The 16,346-nt window shown below is 36.4% G+C and overlaps 2 protein-coding genes across 5 annotated transcripts in view; one reads left to right on the forward strand and one right to left on the reverse strand.

The window, feature by feature from the left end:
* Positions 1–38: 38 nt before the first annotated feature.
* Positions 39–3,828, reverse strand: LOC116293376 (LHFPL tetraspan subfamily member 6 protein). Its single transcript, XM_031700798.2, has 2 exons — positions 3,106–3,828; positions 39–1,081 (listed from the first exon to the last, which is right to left on the reverse strand). The coding sequence occupies exons 1-2, from the start codon at positions 3,485–3,487 to the stop codon at positions 828–830; spliced, it is 636 nt and encodes a 211-aa protein (XP_031556658.2). The 5' UTR covers positions 3,488–3,828; the 3' UTR covers positions 39–827.
* A 4,199-nt stretch (positions 3,829–8,027) lies between these two features.
* Positions 8,028–16,346, forward strand: part of LOC116293378 (3'-5' exoribonuclease HELZ2) — a 30,032-nt gene continuing 21,713 nt past the window's right edge. The window contains exons 1-12 of one of the 4 annotated variants that reach the window (XM_089029072.1): positions 8,028–8,140; positions 8,574–8,641; positions 10,463–10,511; positions 11,508–11,690; positions 11,949–11,985; positions 12,071–12,207; positions 12,704–12,766; positions 13,906–14,088; positions 14,908–14,944; positions 15,169–15,287; positions 15,895–15,951; positions 16,060–16,084. In XM_089029072.1, the coding sequence (XP_088885198.1) occupies positions 8,613–8,641; positions 10,463–10,511; positions 11,508–11,690; positions 11,949–11,985; positions 12,071–12,207; positions 12,704–12,766; positions 13,906–14,088; positions 14,908–14,944; positions 15,169–15,287; positions 15,895–15,951; positions 16,060–16,084 (919 nt within the window). In that variant the 5' untranslated portion in view covers positions 8,028–8,140; positions 8,574–8,612. Of the gene's footprint in view, positions 8,141–8,573; positions 8,642–9,324; positions 9,354–10,462; positions 10,512–11,507; positions 11,691–11,948; positions 11,986–12,070; positions 12,208–12,703; positions 12,767–13,905; positions 14,089–14,907; positions 14,945–15,168; positions 15,288–15,894; positions 15,952–16,059; positions 16,085–16,346 lie in introns of those variants that run through there. The other 3 variants (XM_089029075.1, XM_089029078.1, XM_089029080.1) reach the window with 3 other exon arrangements.

Consider the following 16,346-nt stretch of genomic DNA (forward strand, 5'->3'; position numbering starts at 1 on the left):
CTCCCCCAGAAAAAAACAAAAAACAGAAAGAACATTCCTATCTTTATCCCCTCGGTTTTCGTGTTCAAGCTTGAGATGGAAGTACAGATACAAGTAAGGGTTTGGACTACCTTTTAATCTCGTTCTCTTTCGCTAAAGCCTCGTTTTGTACTTAACTGATAGTATTCTTCGTCATTAGTAAAGTTTAGCTGTTCATCACCATAGTGCACATTTTACTAAAGCTGTTTGTAAAGCTATTTGACAAAGGCCTTCGATTGCTGTAAATCTCCAAACTTGAAAGTTCATACGCCACCAAGTAAAGGCTTAGCTGACTTCAAAAAAGGTTAAATGGTTATGGTTGAAAAAGAAGCTAGTTCCACGGGAGGACATATCGGATTTCCCCGATTCAAGCGAAACGCCGTTAACATCAACAGTTTCGACAGTAACAAACATCAAAGGTTAGCTCAGGGGCGTAGGCAGGGCGGGCCAGGGGACCCCCCTCGTGACAACAAAATGGCGGATTTTTGAATTTGCACCTCCACCATTCGGAAGATCCTGGCTACGCCCCTGTGACATCAGTCGGGAAGATAATGCCGGTCGCTACGAGTGAAAGATCTTTGAAGGGTATCCATTGAGCTTCTTTTCATGCCACCTCCAGCCACGCCGCTAGCTACTGATTTCGGGCTAATCAGAAAATGTTTGAGTAATAACCTTTTAAATATTACATTCATTTGTTAGTACATGATGATAAGGAATGACCTTTGTATTGTTTGAGTCTATATATATATTGATCCTGTGACAAACAGGAATGTCAAGCAAGTCAATCTAGTGAGACGGTGCAGTGACTACTACACCGAGTAATTCACTGTGATGTGATTCCCCGGCCGTGGCGTCTGAGAAGTTGATGGAGGATCACCAGCTTTAACAGATAATCCAACACAGACAAAAGTCAGGAACGTACCAAAGACCATGACATAGAATGCCCAGCTGAAGGTACAATCACCCATCTTGTAGGAATCGGCATTGTTACCGCAGGCTTGTTTGACTTCAGCATGACCCCATCCTGAGGGGTAGGCAGCCAAGGAGATGGACAGCAAAAAGGCTGGGGAAGAGGAAAAAATCATTCGTTTAAAGAAATCGATAGAGAATCCGTCTCAATGGACAAAATCTGATTCACAGGGCATGATCATGGTGCGGAATTGACCAATCCAGCGTTTTATATACAATCAAATTTTGATGCATGTCGCTTACATGTCGCTACTTATACAGTACTTGAAATGTACTATATTCATAAGAAATTAATTTCATCACAGAAGAAAATAGACCAGAAAAACGTGCAGACAAATCTTATGACAATTTCAGACTGTTGTGACCTTTCGCTGGTGGTATTCAAATCACCTATAATGCAATTCAGCCTTGGTATGCAACATGCAACATGCAAGATACAACATGCAACATACAACATGCAGCATTCGACATGCAACATGCGACATGTAACATGCAGCATGCAACAGGCAACACACAACAGGCAACACACAACAGGCGACGTACAACAGGCAACATGCAACAGGCAACATGCAACATGTAACATCAACATTCAACATGTAACATGCACCAATCTCCTCGTTTGAAATAACTGTACACCTATTTCAAAATAAGGTTGTCGGAACCAAAAACTAAATAGGTCATTTCAAGACCAAATCCGGGACTTCAAGCAACACTGACTGAAATCTCAACAATAACCACCGTGTTTGAAGAGAAATAAGATTAAGAAGAAGAAAAACCAGCCATTACGCGCCGCCTATTCTTGGATCTTGGAATGGCCAGTCTCACATTACTGATTACCTATTACCTATTCAACTATTCGCCTTTGGCTCCCACAACCTCTATTATATGGCCTTCAGGTATACAACTATTAAAAACGTTGACGGACTAGATGTGAAATCTAAATCTGAGACCGAGTGGCACGCTGCAAAATGTAATATATTCACAGTCGAACAACGTAGTTTTCTTTTAGATTGGAACATGAAACATTATACCTTTGAGTTAAAAAAGTGATTTTAGCAAGAAAACATAAAAACACAAAAATTCCGTATAGTCTGAGATCGCTCAATTCAGATCTCAGACCCACAACGTACTTTGAAATAGGCGTATCATTAAAGAATATGGAGCTGAGGTAATTTGGCGCAGTTGCCTTTGTTTTGTCCTCGTATTTGAATCAACTGCTAAATGACAACCAACATGTTGGAGGGTCTCAATAGAATCTTTCGTAAATTTTATCCAACATGGCGGGTATGACGCCACCCAGTTCAAGAGTGTTGTGCAAGTACTCGCCTATAGTCTGTGTTATGTCAACTGATTTCAAGTGTTTAAAATATGTTGGGTTCTCCAGTAACCAAGCCCCGTGTTAACAGTTTGACTCGTCTAAATGATCTCAGTGTGAGATCCACTTGAGTCAGTTGTGAACTCATTACAATAACAACGAAGGCTGCTCTTTTGACTACATAAGGTTGCTGGCGTTATTTGTTTATCAATCGATTAACCTAAAATACCTCCAACATCTTACGCTGGTTCACGTTGTTAGTTATGAAGTTTGTTCATCGTTTTTAAAAGAATACGACGTACGAAGAGTATATATTGGGGCAGAGTCTGTTTTCAACAAATACTATATCTTTATCACACGAACTAGAAATACAGTCGTTTCATGATTTCTCTCAAATCAAAATGCTAATGACATACCTTAAGACATTGAACACGATTAACTAATTTAATCACCTTTGTACAATGTAAGGTCTAATGGTCGATGAAAGATCAAGTGATGAGTTTAAAATCTGTGACTTTTCTCAGCTAATTTACTGACACGTCACCTATAGTTATCCGGCTCTGTTTTCTAACTTTACCTCCAAATTTATAATAGATTTATGTTGTAATAAACATTGACAAATTCAACTTGTAAATTTTGTTATTAACGTGATATATATGGTTAATGATAGTTTTAAGCTTCAGTAATCCCAAGGTAAAGTAGTGTATTCATGATTGGGACCCCGCGCTCACTTCTACTGAATAGAGATGCTGGCAAAATCACAAGAAAACAAAAGGGATTCTAGACCTGTAAAATATATTTACCTGCAACAAACTGAATAAATCCAGCAACTTTTGCCGAGGTTCTTGTAATGATGTCCTTTGCACAACACGAGATGATAGCAGTGAGGCAAACGAGAAGCAAGAGACCACAGGCTAGTCCAATTAACACGGTACAAGCCCTCCAAGCCGTTGAAGGAATATCATTAAACGTAGCATACCTTCCACATCCATGCTGCACATAAGTCATCCCATCTTTACCCTTTACCAAGTAATTACATCGTCTAAAGACGCCAAAATAAACTGTAGTGTTGAACATGATCCCTTTGATCCAGTAGGGAAGATAATACGCTGCACAGCACATTAAAGCGCTCAGGACCGATAGAAGCGCCCATAAAACCCCAACAGAGGTTAACTTACAAGTCATGTTAGTAAAATGTTTTGTAGAGCGATATTATTATTCTTAATTCGATGTCTCTGATAGTTCGTGGGTCAACGATTATGCAGGTATAAATTCAACTACAGCTTGCGTTAAATCCTTTGGCCCGTAAATTTCGAGCTAATGATATGTTTTAACCTTGAAGTGCTGCGTTGAGTCAATTTATCAATTAACAGAGGTTTTAATTCACAAGGCTACTTACAGATGCCTTCCGACATGCACGGTACCTTAAAAACAACAGCTTAAAGCAGTTCTAGGCAATTTCCTTGTAAGAATAAGCAGCTACCACCGAGTCAACACACACAGTAGGTCGAGAGGAGCCAGTTCATGAAAATGAGGTGTGTTTTGTTTTCAAGGATGACTGCGTCATTAAACCAAAGACAATAAAAGCACTAGTAATCGATTGACTAAAGAGATAGTACAAGAGATGACCAATAGAAAGCCAATACAAGCTTTCAGAAACATGACATTTTTTTTGGATTATCAAGTTCAGTGTCACACGCACGTATTAAGCATGCCATCACTTGTTGTTACTTTTAAACTACCATTTAAAGATATAAGTTCGGCTCGGAAAAAGGCTTCATAAACAGAAAGCCGAATTTGTCTTTAAAATGTTTTATTCGCCCAGTTTCGACCGCAATTTAGTTAATTTAATCATCAATGACAACAACAAAGCAACACACGTTTAAACATGGAATTGAAAGGGATGTTAATGTATAGCCTCCTGCGTAGGTATCTCTCTTAATCTCGCTATATGGGGGTCTGGGAAGAAAGAAACAAAAACAAACAAACAAACAAACAAACAAACAAACAAACAAACAAACAAACAAAACGGTTCAATGCCAAAGGAAGCACGCCCTGAGAGCACGACACGCCAAACGAAGTCCAAGGAGTTGCCTGCGGAGGACTCTAATATTAGTTTTACAATTCAATATGTGATTCCTGCATCTTCAAAATGTTTACTTTCTATTATCGCTGTCAAGCAAAATAACTTCACTTTTAAATATCGGACCCTCCCCACCCTTAGGAAAATCGTCAAAAAGCCCGTTCATCAAACTAGAAACGCTGTGAACGCGGCGCGCAAAGCATGAGTTGACGAACAAGTGTGGTGATACAGCTCAAACATGAAAGGCGAGGCACGCTAATATGTAACCTGGCCTACAGGAGAAAAAACAATGCGGTTCAGTCTGTGTCCTTGAAGCCCAAGTTTTATGGGGGAAGTGAGACTATGTAATTTCATTGTTATTGTATTCTAGTATATATGTCAAGGGATGTTGAGTCATGTGGTTGCCCCCGAAGAATTGATATGCAAGTTGTTGGAAACCTTGTCCCTTAACGTGGATATGGCGATCATACACATGGTTTATAAATTATAAATTACTTGCCGGAAGTCAGCCAAGTTTTAGTCTTCAGCCATGGTAAAGAAAGCTGCACGTCCCACACTGGATAAGTGAACCTATATTTTTGACCTTAACTGCGTACATGGCCTACTGATGGCCTTGTTCGTTAGCTATTCAAGCTTCCGCATATGTGTTTCGTTACATGGCGTCACATAAAAGCATCTCAAAAATAAGTCCTTGTCACGTCACAACAAAACCAACGTCATGTCGAAGAGCTCAGCAAGGGAGGTGGGAAAAGAGAAACCATAGCAAAAATAAAGATAAAAATCATAATCAAAAGAAACTGCTTCTACTCATTAGGATTTGCTCTACAGGTCACACGAGCTGTTGAATTGTGTCAAAAAGAACACAAATCGACCTGCCGCATGGCAAACTCGTGGATACCCTCTGATTCCTACTTAGATCCTTGAGATATTGGGTTCCCTGTGCTCCTCTTCACGTTTCCCTGACAAGAGCGTTGCGTTATTACTCATTATATCTTGACCTGCTCATCATGTCTCATCTGTCTATTTTTTATTTCATCTGATGCAACCTGAATTTTTTTCTTGATTCTTTTAATGTAAATGATTCGAAGGTAAAGCTATGACAGCTGTGTCGGCGAGTGTGAGCATGCTCAGTGCTAGACATCATCCCACATCGAATAGTGCGATTCCAGCTCCCGATAATAAATAGCTGAATCAAGTCTTCGGAGCGGATAAAATCAATCTAAATACTAACTAATAGTATCTATTTAGTGACTAATAGTCACTATTACTCAACCAGAACATTTATTAAACAAAAGACACGAATGGTCTCTTGTGTATTTGTCTTTGTATGATGAATGTTCTGGTTGAGTAATAGCAACTATTACACCTTTTGCTGTTCATTAACAGAAAGTGTACATTCATTTGTGCCAATAGTTGTATCAATAACGTGTAATGTACTTTCATCAACACCACAAGTAACATCATTAGCGCGGATCAACTTTCAATAACGACAATTGAATATGCGTGTACATTCATAGGAATCAATGGACAATCAATAGCGCGTTTGTACATTCATATGCGCGGAATGTATTTTCTTGTGCGCGAAATTCAACTTCAATAACACCAAATGACAAACAATAGCATTTATGGACAATCATTTACCCAAAAGTGAAAATTCATTAGTGCTATTAGCATAAGCATTGACAATCTATAATGCGTTTGGACAATCATGAGGGTCATTGTTATATTCTATAGCGTGGTTCGACAAACATTTGCATGATTCGAATGAACAATATGAGAAATAAGACAATCATTAACGATTTTTTTTAATCACTTTAAAACATATAAAAAACTCAGGTAACTGCCTCCATAATAGCGGCTGCGTAGGAGAATAGCAATTAGCTCACTTAAAGCAGCAATCAAAGCCGACATCAGCCGTCCAGAGATCCAACAACATACGAACTATTGGGCTGAGGCAAGACGACAAGGGATTGCTCTAGGTCACTACAGAACGCAGTTGCTTGGAAGGGTTCCAGAGAACTGTGGCAACTACCACTATCGCTAAATGTGGTCAGTGGTTCAGTTATATGCAAACGTATTTGCCACGATGTATAAATGGCGAAGAAATTAAAGGCTAAAATAAATAAAAAATCGCTAATGATTGTTTTATTTCTCTTATTATTCATTCGAATCATGCAAATGTTTGTCGAACCACGCTATAGAATATAACAATGACCCTCATGATTGTCCAAACGCATTATAGATTGTCAATGATTATGCTAATAGCACTAATGAATTTTCACTTTTGGGTAAATGATTGTCCATAAATGCTATTGTTTATCATTTGGTGTTATTGAAGTTGAATTTCGCGCACAAGAAAATACATTCCGCGCATATGAATGTACAAACGCGGTATTGATTGTCCATTGATGCCTATGAATGTACACGCATATTCAATTGTCGTTATTGAAAGTTGATCCGCGCTAATATGATGTTACTTGTGGTGTTGATGAAAGTACATTACACGTTATTGATACAACTATTGGCACAAGTGAATGTACATTTTCTGTTAATGAACAGCAAAAGGTGTAGTCACTAAATAGATACTATTAGTTAGTGTTTAGGTTGATTTTATTTCACGGTTTGATTGCATCCGCTCTATGGAATAAGAACTTCGTGTTTGTATTCTGTATATCTGTTCAAGTATGAAGTCCGAAAGTAAGTTTCGCGTAACGTTCGTAAGTAGATGACGTAAGACGATTGATAAACGTTTAATTATCGATTAGATAACATCTTAGTGAGGGAGCAAGTGAGTGAGTGAAATATTTGCGTATTCATACCTCTCACATACGTTGCTCATGCCAGTCTTCTTGAGCCGAATTCTTGTAACAAGAAATTAATGGCGGACGAAAATCAATCGTAAAATCTTGGCTCTTTCCTTTCGAATATCAGAAAGATATTTCAGTGAGTGGTTCTTAATTAGCCTGCGTCACATCCGGAATTTTATTCGTAAATAAACGAAGAAAATTCCGGATGTGACGCTAATGTATTCAAGATTATTTCAGCAAAGTTCCAGCTCGATTGAAAGGGTTTTAATTTTGGAGCGAATTTCGTCCAAGTAGCACTTTAAGGTAATTATCAAAGTCTTTTGTTAAATGGTTGCTTCCTTTACGGTTAAGATGCAGTACTCTGCGATTTAATTAAACATGAAATGAAATATGACGAAATGAACTGCGGATGTTTCGTGGTATACTCTAGCACTTTGGACCCACTGTGCCCATGCGCACACTCGCACTTAATTTTTCTCATGTAAACGACATGTCATGGCTTCCATCACGTGAGGTCGCAAAGCCTCTATTGTATTGTATTGTATTGTAGCCCTCCCTCAAGATCATCAAGCCCCCCTACCCCTACATAAATAATGAATCCTCCCTTATTTTCCAAAATTTAAAAAAGTAAAATTCCTAAGAAGGTGGAAGATCTAACAAAAAAAAAACATTTAATTTTCTAAATAAATAAGATTTTATCAAAGCATAACAGCCTTGTTTTTCATTCAGTCAAATTGTTTAATTCTGTTTGGGTTCCCTGTGGTATACCCTATAATTTATTCACATGTCATATTTCTTGGAATTCTAAAAAAGCCTGGTTGCTGGAAAAAGAAAATATTTTCTAAAAATCTGCGCCATTGCTGGAATGGATTCTTCTCCTAAAATGTTTTTTTCTTTTTTGGCAGCCGTTTCTCCATGAGCCATAGATGAATATCATGAACGTCCAAGGTAAGACTTCTCAGGTCCTGTCTAGACTTGGATCGTTATTTTATATTCGTAAGAATATTTACTGATTTAGATTTCGGTTTATGGAAGCGTTTTTTCCTGTCTCAGCAAATTCTAAAATTATATAGACTCAGAAATACTTGATGGCATATTAGATAACGTTTAAAAAATCTATCGACGATAAGATTTCGTGATTTTGACGATGTATATGATTTCTTATGTACAAGGCTTTGTCAATCGCTTTTATAGTCAAATAATAAAATTAGCATATGAATACGACGACTCCAAATAATTTCATCCAAGACGTACAGTCTGTCGTTATATAAATCTTACATTATCACGGAAAAAGAAGATTATAGTAATTGTTATTTATTTTTTCACCTGGGAGAAGAATTATGAATATTTGACTATACCATTTTGTTTCGTTTGCTATTAGGTCAAATTTAAAATGACAAGTAAAGTCTAAATTCAAAGTATGGCAGAAAACGTGCCCTTTGACTGGAGGTAGGTAGTCAAGAACATGTACAGCAGATTATTATAAATTGCCTTTTATAGGGTCCCAGCGAATGTATTAAAGGGTTATTAGCAGTTAAAACCGAAGGCGGAAGTGAATGATCTGCTTTTGGGTCCTATGATCTCAAGTGATGGAGCTAAAATATGGTTTAAAAATCATTGTTTCTTGTCATTAGGCTACATAATCCCTAGGATAATCTTGATTTTTTTTTGGAAGGTAATTACGTTTTCTTCCATAGAATGCAAGAATGAATATTGATTTTTTGACTCTGGCTCCAACACGATAAAACCTTTTATTTCTAGAAGGTTCGATGGGAAGAATACCTAATGAAGGGCGAACCAAATAAAGTGGATCATGATTTAGACATATAGGTCGCAGTACTTTTAGAAAATTAATTACAATGTAATAGGGGATTTTTTTAATGCAATTATTTTCGTCGTGGGTCACGCGATCAACCATAAGTCACATAAGGCTATCAAATGCAAGTCACGCTAGAAAGTCTAGACGTTACTGTGACACGTCAAAAATTGTTTTCGATATTGGCTCGTTTACCTTAGATGCTTGCACTTGATTGGTTAATACTTTGACAGATAGGAATCGTCAAGATCCATAATATTCTTATGAATAAGAAATTGAAAAGAAATTCTTGGAACTGAGCTTTATAAATTTTTTAAACCGAGATCGATGGATGCATAATTCAAGGTAACTGCCTACTTTTTTGGGGGGAAAAACGTAAACTTTGAAGTGAAATTTAATGTAAATTCCAAATATGAAAAGAAAAATGTAGTGTCCCAAGCTTATTTTTGCTAGTCAGTTCAAGCAAAAAAATTGCGCCACCGGAAGTGATCAGAAAAAGATTCATAAGATAATAGTTCTTTGCAGACCTTATAATTGTACAAATAACCTGCCAGTGAATCATTCTACAATAATACATGGATGTTTTTGACAAAAAGACAATGAAATGCATTAATTTGGACATATTTCGTTCTTACAGTGCTCTCAAAAAGTCGAATAAAAATCCTTACAAAATATTTTTGTTCGTTAGAAAAATTAATTTTAAAATGTTGAATTGAGCTTATACAAAGTATATATAGAGTCCCGTGCAAAAAGGGATTTTACCTCGTTGAAGTTCAAAACATGTATGGTTCTGGTCAATAAAATGTGGAAGGTTATTCAGCGCTTTAGGGATTTTTCCCTAGGGATTTTTAGTTCTCAACTAGGTGGTTTTGACACTGATCATCTGGGCAGTACAAAGGACACTTCAGTCTCGTTCACACATCAGATGGTTCAAAAGAAGATAAACATAAACAGCCAGGATAAACTGAACATCGGCTAGATTCAGATTTATGACAACAATGTTGGATAATCAACATTTTTACAATAACTGACAAATTTCTCGCGCGCTGATTAGTTAATTTTTATCATCAATAAGAGGACAGACAGATAAAGCTGACGTCAACGAGCGCGCGCTCTTTCCGTTAGTTGTTTTGATCAGTAAAAATGAAAAGTTTTTATCGTTTTTGTTATTGTAAAAAACAAATTGACATCAGATTTTTATGTGTCTGTCCTCTTATTGACAATAAATTTCGCCATCACATTGTCAAAGTAGTATGCGGATCCACTCGGCTACGCCTCGTGGATCCACACTACTTTGACAATGTGATGACGCAATTTATTGTCAATAAGAGGACAAAAAACATAAAAATCTGATGTCAATATGTTAAATGAGTTTCATATAAACCAAAATTCAATATTATAGTGTTTTGTAGCTCCTCTCAGCTTTCTAGCTAACTAGTTAGCTATTTTTCTAGGCACGAGATGGATGGGGATGGCTGGTCTATTCCAGAGCAGTCGAAATCTGTGAGTGTGTTTTTACTTTTGTTTTAGACCAAATTCAAAACTCGCACCGATGTGAGGCTTAAGTAGTGAACAAAGGAATCTGGCGTGATTCGTGACTTTTAAATCACGCCAGATTACTTTGAGTCACGCCAGATCCCTTTGTTCACAACTTAAGCCTCATGTCGGTGCAAGTTTTGAATTTGGTCTATAGGGTGGGTTTCTTTAACCTATGCATCCATACAACAATTCAGTTCGCATTTATACACTATTCATCCTGCTATCCAACTGCCCAACCATATCAACCATCTCCCTTCTATCTATAAAGATTATAAAGATTGTAAAGATTGTAAAGATTGTAACTTACAATTACTTGAAGCGCATTAGATCATATATTTTAATGAATTTTGCGCTATATAAGTAATAAAATTATTATTATTATTATTATTTTAAAAATAATAATTATAATTTAATTAAATTTCTCACTAAGAAAAAAACATTGTATTTGGTATCTATATAGATATATACGACGTATAGATTATCTCTTCATATATCCTACAATAAAAAATATATCTATTTATAATAATAATATAATAAAAAAAGAGAAAAAGAAAAACTATAATAAAATATACTATAATAAAAATATATCTACTAATGTATAACCATAAAATCTATTTAGTAAAAATTAATCCTAATAGTATATGTTAAAAATAAATAAATAATGGCAAACATTTATATATATATTATGATTATTATTATAGATATTATTATTATTATTACTATCATTATCCATCCATCAACACTTCCTTTCTTCCTCTCTTCCTTTCAAACATCTTGCATCTATATATCCTTCTTTCAATTCATTTTTCGTTTCTTCCATCCGTCCTTCTGTTTATAACCATTAAATAAAATTAATCATTAATTGAATACTCTAAGTGCCAGCTAAAGCGTACATATACATACAAATAAAGCTATTCAGTAAAGCCTTACCAACATGACTTTACAAATGTCCTTATGCAGATCGAAATCTTGTTCACGTTTGCCAATAATCACTACAAAGACAAGAACTATGACGAGGCTTTGCAGCATTATGGTGTTATACTCCAGCGAGCAAAAGAAGCGACCGATAACCAGGCTGATAGTAATGCGGTGTACGCTTTCATGAAGAGCCTTTATATGATCTCACGATGTCAAATGGAAATGGTAAGACTCATGCAAGGAACTTTTAGTATGGCAAAAAAAGTAGACAACAAACGTCTGCACAAGATCTTCACAATTTGTTCAGCAATTCCCAAACTTTCTTTCTCTTGTCCGTATTAATAATATATCGTGGTCTCACAGAAGTACAGAGTATTATTATTATTTTTTTTTTGGCCAAAACATTCCTAGAAATTGTGCTGAAATGGACTCGTGCAAGAGTGTTTGTAGTAATATAACTTTGTGATGGTTGTATTTTCTTAGGGAAATTATGAGGACGCTTTAAATAACGTTAAAATCGGTAAGCAACAACGTAAAGAATTCAATTTAATCTAATATAACTAGTGATCTCTTGGAACTGAATGTTCTCTATTGCTTTTTACCAGTTTGCAAGATGGTCGTTTCAAATTGCCCTGACAAGGTTCACATACCAGAGCAATTGATGATTGAGCTCAAGGAACGCCGTGACGATATCATTGGTGCTTTCATTTTGGCTCTAATATTCAAACAACTTCATCCATCGGTAAGTCAAAGACCCACAACTGTCGTTCCTACCCTGGCAACGTTCTTTGAAGCTTATCAAAATGCCTGTTATTACGGGCATAGTGTGTGAGCACCTCTCGATCTAACTCATCGCTATGGTCATTAGTTATATCCCAGACCTGCCATCGTGTATATGTGAGCATGAGAAGTTGCTTGTTGGTTCTCTACTGTGGTGCGACTTAGAGTAAATCTTTCTCATGGTTTTCCGGTCCCACAATCAGGACCTATTTAAGGACCCATTTAAAAACTATATTTATGTGAAATGGTATCCTAATAGAATATTTATGTTTTAGTAAACAACTACAAAAATCAGATTTTTTTGTGAGAACGATCTATTTTTTAATTCTTACTTCAAATGTGTTCATGTGGGGGAAAATGCCGGAAAAGGGCTCTACCATCTCGGAAATGGGTGCTAAACAGATATAGTTTGTAACATAATAAGATATATATTTAAATCTAATTATATCATATCTCAGAACCCTCAATATGGAAAACTTTTATCCAACATCCAAGAAAAAGTTGAAGAATCCTTCACAAAGGTAACCGACGGGAAAACGATTTTTCAAATGAGTCTCTCAATGAAAAGCATGTTTGTACTTGAAAATAATACAGAAAGGGGTGGCTTTCTATCTGAATAGATGTCATTTCTGATCTTACTGGAACTTTTACAAGCCGAGGCCCTACTATCATGAAGGTTAAGCTAGGAAGATCTCACTGCTATGTCTCGGGAAGGAAACAAAGGAGCTTGTCGGCCCAATTAGGTTACCATACATTCCAGAAAGGCAACGTTCGGTCTTGTTATGTCTTATGAATATTAATCATTATGTAACCTGAGCGCATAAGCAGTAGTACGTTAGAGATTGAACCTCGTGTAGCTCTACGCCATGTTGTTGGCTAAATAAATAAGTGGATTCAGAGCAGCAGGTCTGTGGCTTATTACTGCGACCTTTAGGAAAAAATTATCCACATATCTTTCTTTGAATTTTATTTCAATGGATAGACACATTTGCATGAGTTTTACATCCAAAATGTTGTACCTACCAGAGCGTAATGTATGGTTAGAACAGGCAAAAATCCTCAAGGGAACGGTGTGTCAAAAATGATATCAAAAATGACCCAAATCGTATACACTCAATTGAAGAATCGTTGTCGGGTTCAGAAACATAGAACATAAAAGCTGAGACCGAAATGGCACATGGGAAATAACAATTATATTATAATGCATTCGTTTGCGCCATCCATGCAGTCGGTTTAGAATGCCAAACGCGTATTAAAAACAGTGGATGATGCCACAGGTCGCCGGTCTCAGCATGCATCTAATTCCCATGTGCCATTTCGGTCTCTGCTTTTATGTTCTATGTTTCTGAACCCGACAACGATTCTTCAATTGAGTGTATTCCGCCTTCCCAAAATTGAAAGGGAGAATTTGGACAAAGCAAAGTATTACAAGCGCACCCTCGATTTGAGTTGCAGAATGGTACCATATCAATATACAGCAATATGAAATTTTCCTAAATTTCGTCTGTGCTGATGTTATTTACATATGAATAGAATACATTACGCAATACAGTAAGCAAGATGCAAGATTCAACGTGCAGTATGCAACATGCAAAATAACATATACAACTTTTTAAAAAAAATAGTTGTATTCAACTGAACTTTTTATTTATTTTCTTAGCAGAGTGGTGTGATCAACAACACGTTCGACATTCTCATGAAGAAGGGCAAAAAGCTGTACAAGAACGACGAATATTCTACTGCAGCTGCTTTCTTCGAGAAAGTAATTGAAGTATTTTGTTTCTTACCAGACGAAAACTTGCAGAAAGCGTATATCTGGGTAGCACAGTGTTTTTTGATGATGGTAAGCACTCAACAGACGGAACCAGTTACTTCAGGGTGACACATGGGTTACGCTTAACTCCGGCGTGATTCGACCTCCCCCCTGTACTCTGCCACCATGTTATTTGTTTTGATCTTCCTTCCTTCCCTCCTTCCCTCCCTCCCTCCCTCCCTCCCTTCCTTCCTTCCTTCCTTCCTTCCTTCCTTCCTTCCTTCCTTCCTTCCTTCCTTCCTTCCTTCCTTCCATTAGTGTTGTCAGAAGCTAGAATTTTAATTTTTTGATTCCACTTCGCGTGGAGATGCCTGGAGAGCCACTCAAGTGCAAACCGTTACAGAGTTTTACGTAAAATTATCAGATTTTTGCGTTTTGTCGTTCCCCTGCTAGGAACTTTTTTTTCTGATGATGATTCTAAGCTTCCAAATAAAGGTTTTTGCGATAATATGCTTACGAGGCCTGATAATATACTTATTTCAATAAACATAGTCACCAAAAACCTATAGATAGCGGCGATCGCTGAGGATCATGGAAATAATGTCAAACAAGTAAAGCTTTTAATACAAACTGCAGCTTGAAGATGCTCAGAGGAGGTGAAATCGTAATCAGTGAATTATAAAGGATCCATCCATCAATATGTATCAAGCTGTTGAAGCGTCAAATATTTCTACCCAAAATCCTTGCCGGTATCAGCTTTGTAGCTTTTCAGACTTAATTTACTGAAATAGGTACATATGTTCTAGACCAAATTAGGTCCCACAGTAGACTAGCAATAAAAAAAACAACAATATAATAAGATATCGACATAGTATCCTCATGCTCATTATACACAATCATTGTTTTTAGGGCGATCTTGACCAAGCTAAAAGTAAAGTTGAAAAAGGTATTGTACTGTATTCTATGTCTATCAAGTTGGAGAAACGTTTCTTTCGTAATCTATGACACCAACCTACAAATCGATCTTAGGTGGTTTTACAATTTGTTTTGCTTAATTTCTTGTTTAATTTGTTTTGTCTTTATTATTATTCAATTATTATTATTCAATTATTATTATTATTATTATTATTGTTTGTTTAATTATTTACATAATTTTTGTTTCACCAATAGTCTTGGTTCGCTTTTCTTCGAACTCCAAAGCACGAAAATTGCATGAGGACATAGTAGAGAAGGCCAAGCAAGCTAAAGCTCAAGAAGAAAATGCAAGCCATCTTCCTGATCATAGCAAGGTATGTCGGTATTATGGCCGCATTATTCGCGTTTAGCTTCTGGCCATGTAATTAACTCAAGGCTGGCCATCTTCCATCTTCATTTTTCAATCAACTTACAACAATTTGATTTTGTAATTAATCTTATTATTTAACAGAGCCCAAAATACGTCGCAAGGAAAAAAATTACCTCCCATTTCATTCCTTCTCTCGCCGTATGTTGCTGAAGTCTCAATATTCAGCCATCAGAACTGATAAACAGGGAAATGGATCGTTAGCTTGTATTCTAGGTGCATATATCCCATAGTCCGAATCATTGCATAGCATGAGTGTTGCCAAAATTGTTGGAATTTCGAAAACAACTTCGCAGAGTAAAAACTGCCAATTTAAATGTTAAGGCACTCTTAAAATAGCCATATTTTGCCGAAATTAAGGCTCGAAATAAACGTTTTCTTTATCTTGTGTGAAGAGTGTGCTACAAGGAAGGAGGTCATGAGGTGGTCTTTTTCCTTCACGGCACTTTCATTTTGACACAACTGCTTTGTTTGAGAGCGGGGACTGATTCGCATACTTTTAGTGCAAATGGTCTGACACAGTTGTATTACTAAATATATTTTTGTCCTTGCAGGGAAAACAACAAGACAAAAAGATGAGTAAAATCAAAGACAATAAAAACGAAGTAAAGGCAAGTGGAATGATTGTATTGGTTTAGTTTTAACATGTGTACAATTATATAACATGAAGTTCATAATGGAAGTTCTTTCTTTAATTTTCTTTTCTTTTCCATGATAAGAAGATGGTTGCTGATCACAAACCTGGTAAATCATTTGATTCCAAACATACTATTTATACATTATAGCATTTGAACTAAATATTGATAAAGAAAAAGAGGGGGGAAAGTAAAAAAAAACCTTGTCTCGGTTGCTTGTATGCAATTCTGCTTCTAATCGCAAGTAGTCAACACATTTACCCATGCCAAATGATGTTCATAAACTGAAAGTTTCGTTTTTATATTTATTGCTATTTCTGCTATAGTTGACATTTGGAGCTGAAACTGCTTTGTTTATTTTCGGTCTTAAT

This window comes from Actinia tenebrosa, unplaced genomic scaffold (genome assembly GCF_029948245.1).
Source record: "Actinia tenebrosa isolate PJP-AT-01 unplaced genomic scaffold, QUT_ActTen_1.0 PGA_scaffold0__85_contigs__length_37466705, whole genome shotgun sequence".
NCBI lineage: Eukaryota > Metazoa > Cnidaria > Anthozoa > Actiniaria > Actiniidae > Actinia > Actinia tenebrosa.

Bases quoted from the DNA above. Each gene is read 5' to 3' on its own strand.
- LOC116293376 (XM_031700798.2), bottom strand. From the start codon at position 3,487: ATGACTTGTAAGTTAACCTCTGTTGGGGTTTTATGGGCGCTTCTATCG. The intron at 1,082-3,105 runs GTAAATATATTT...CCTCTTCCCCAG, and splicing joins ATTTATTCAGTTTGTTGCAG to CCTTTTTGCTGTCCATCTCC.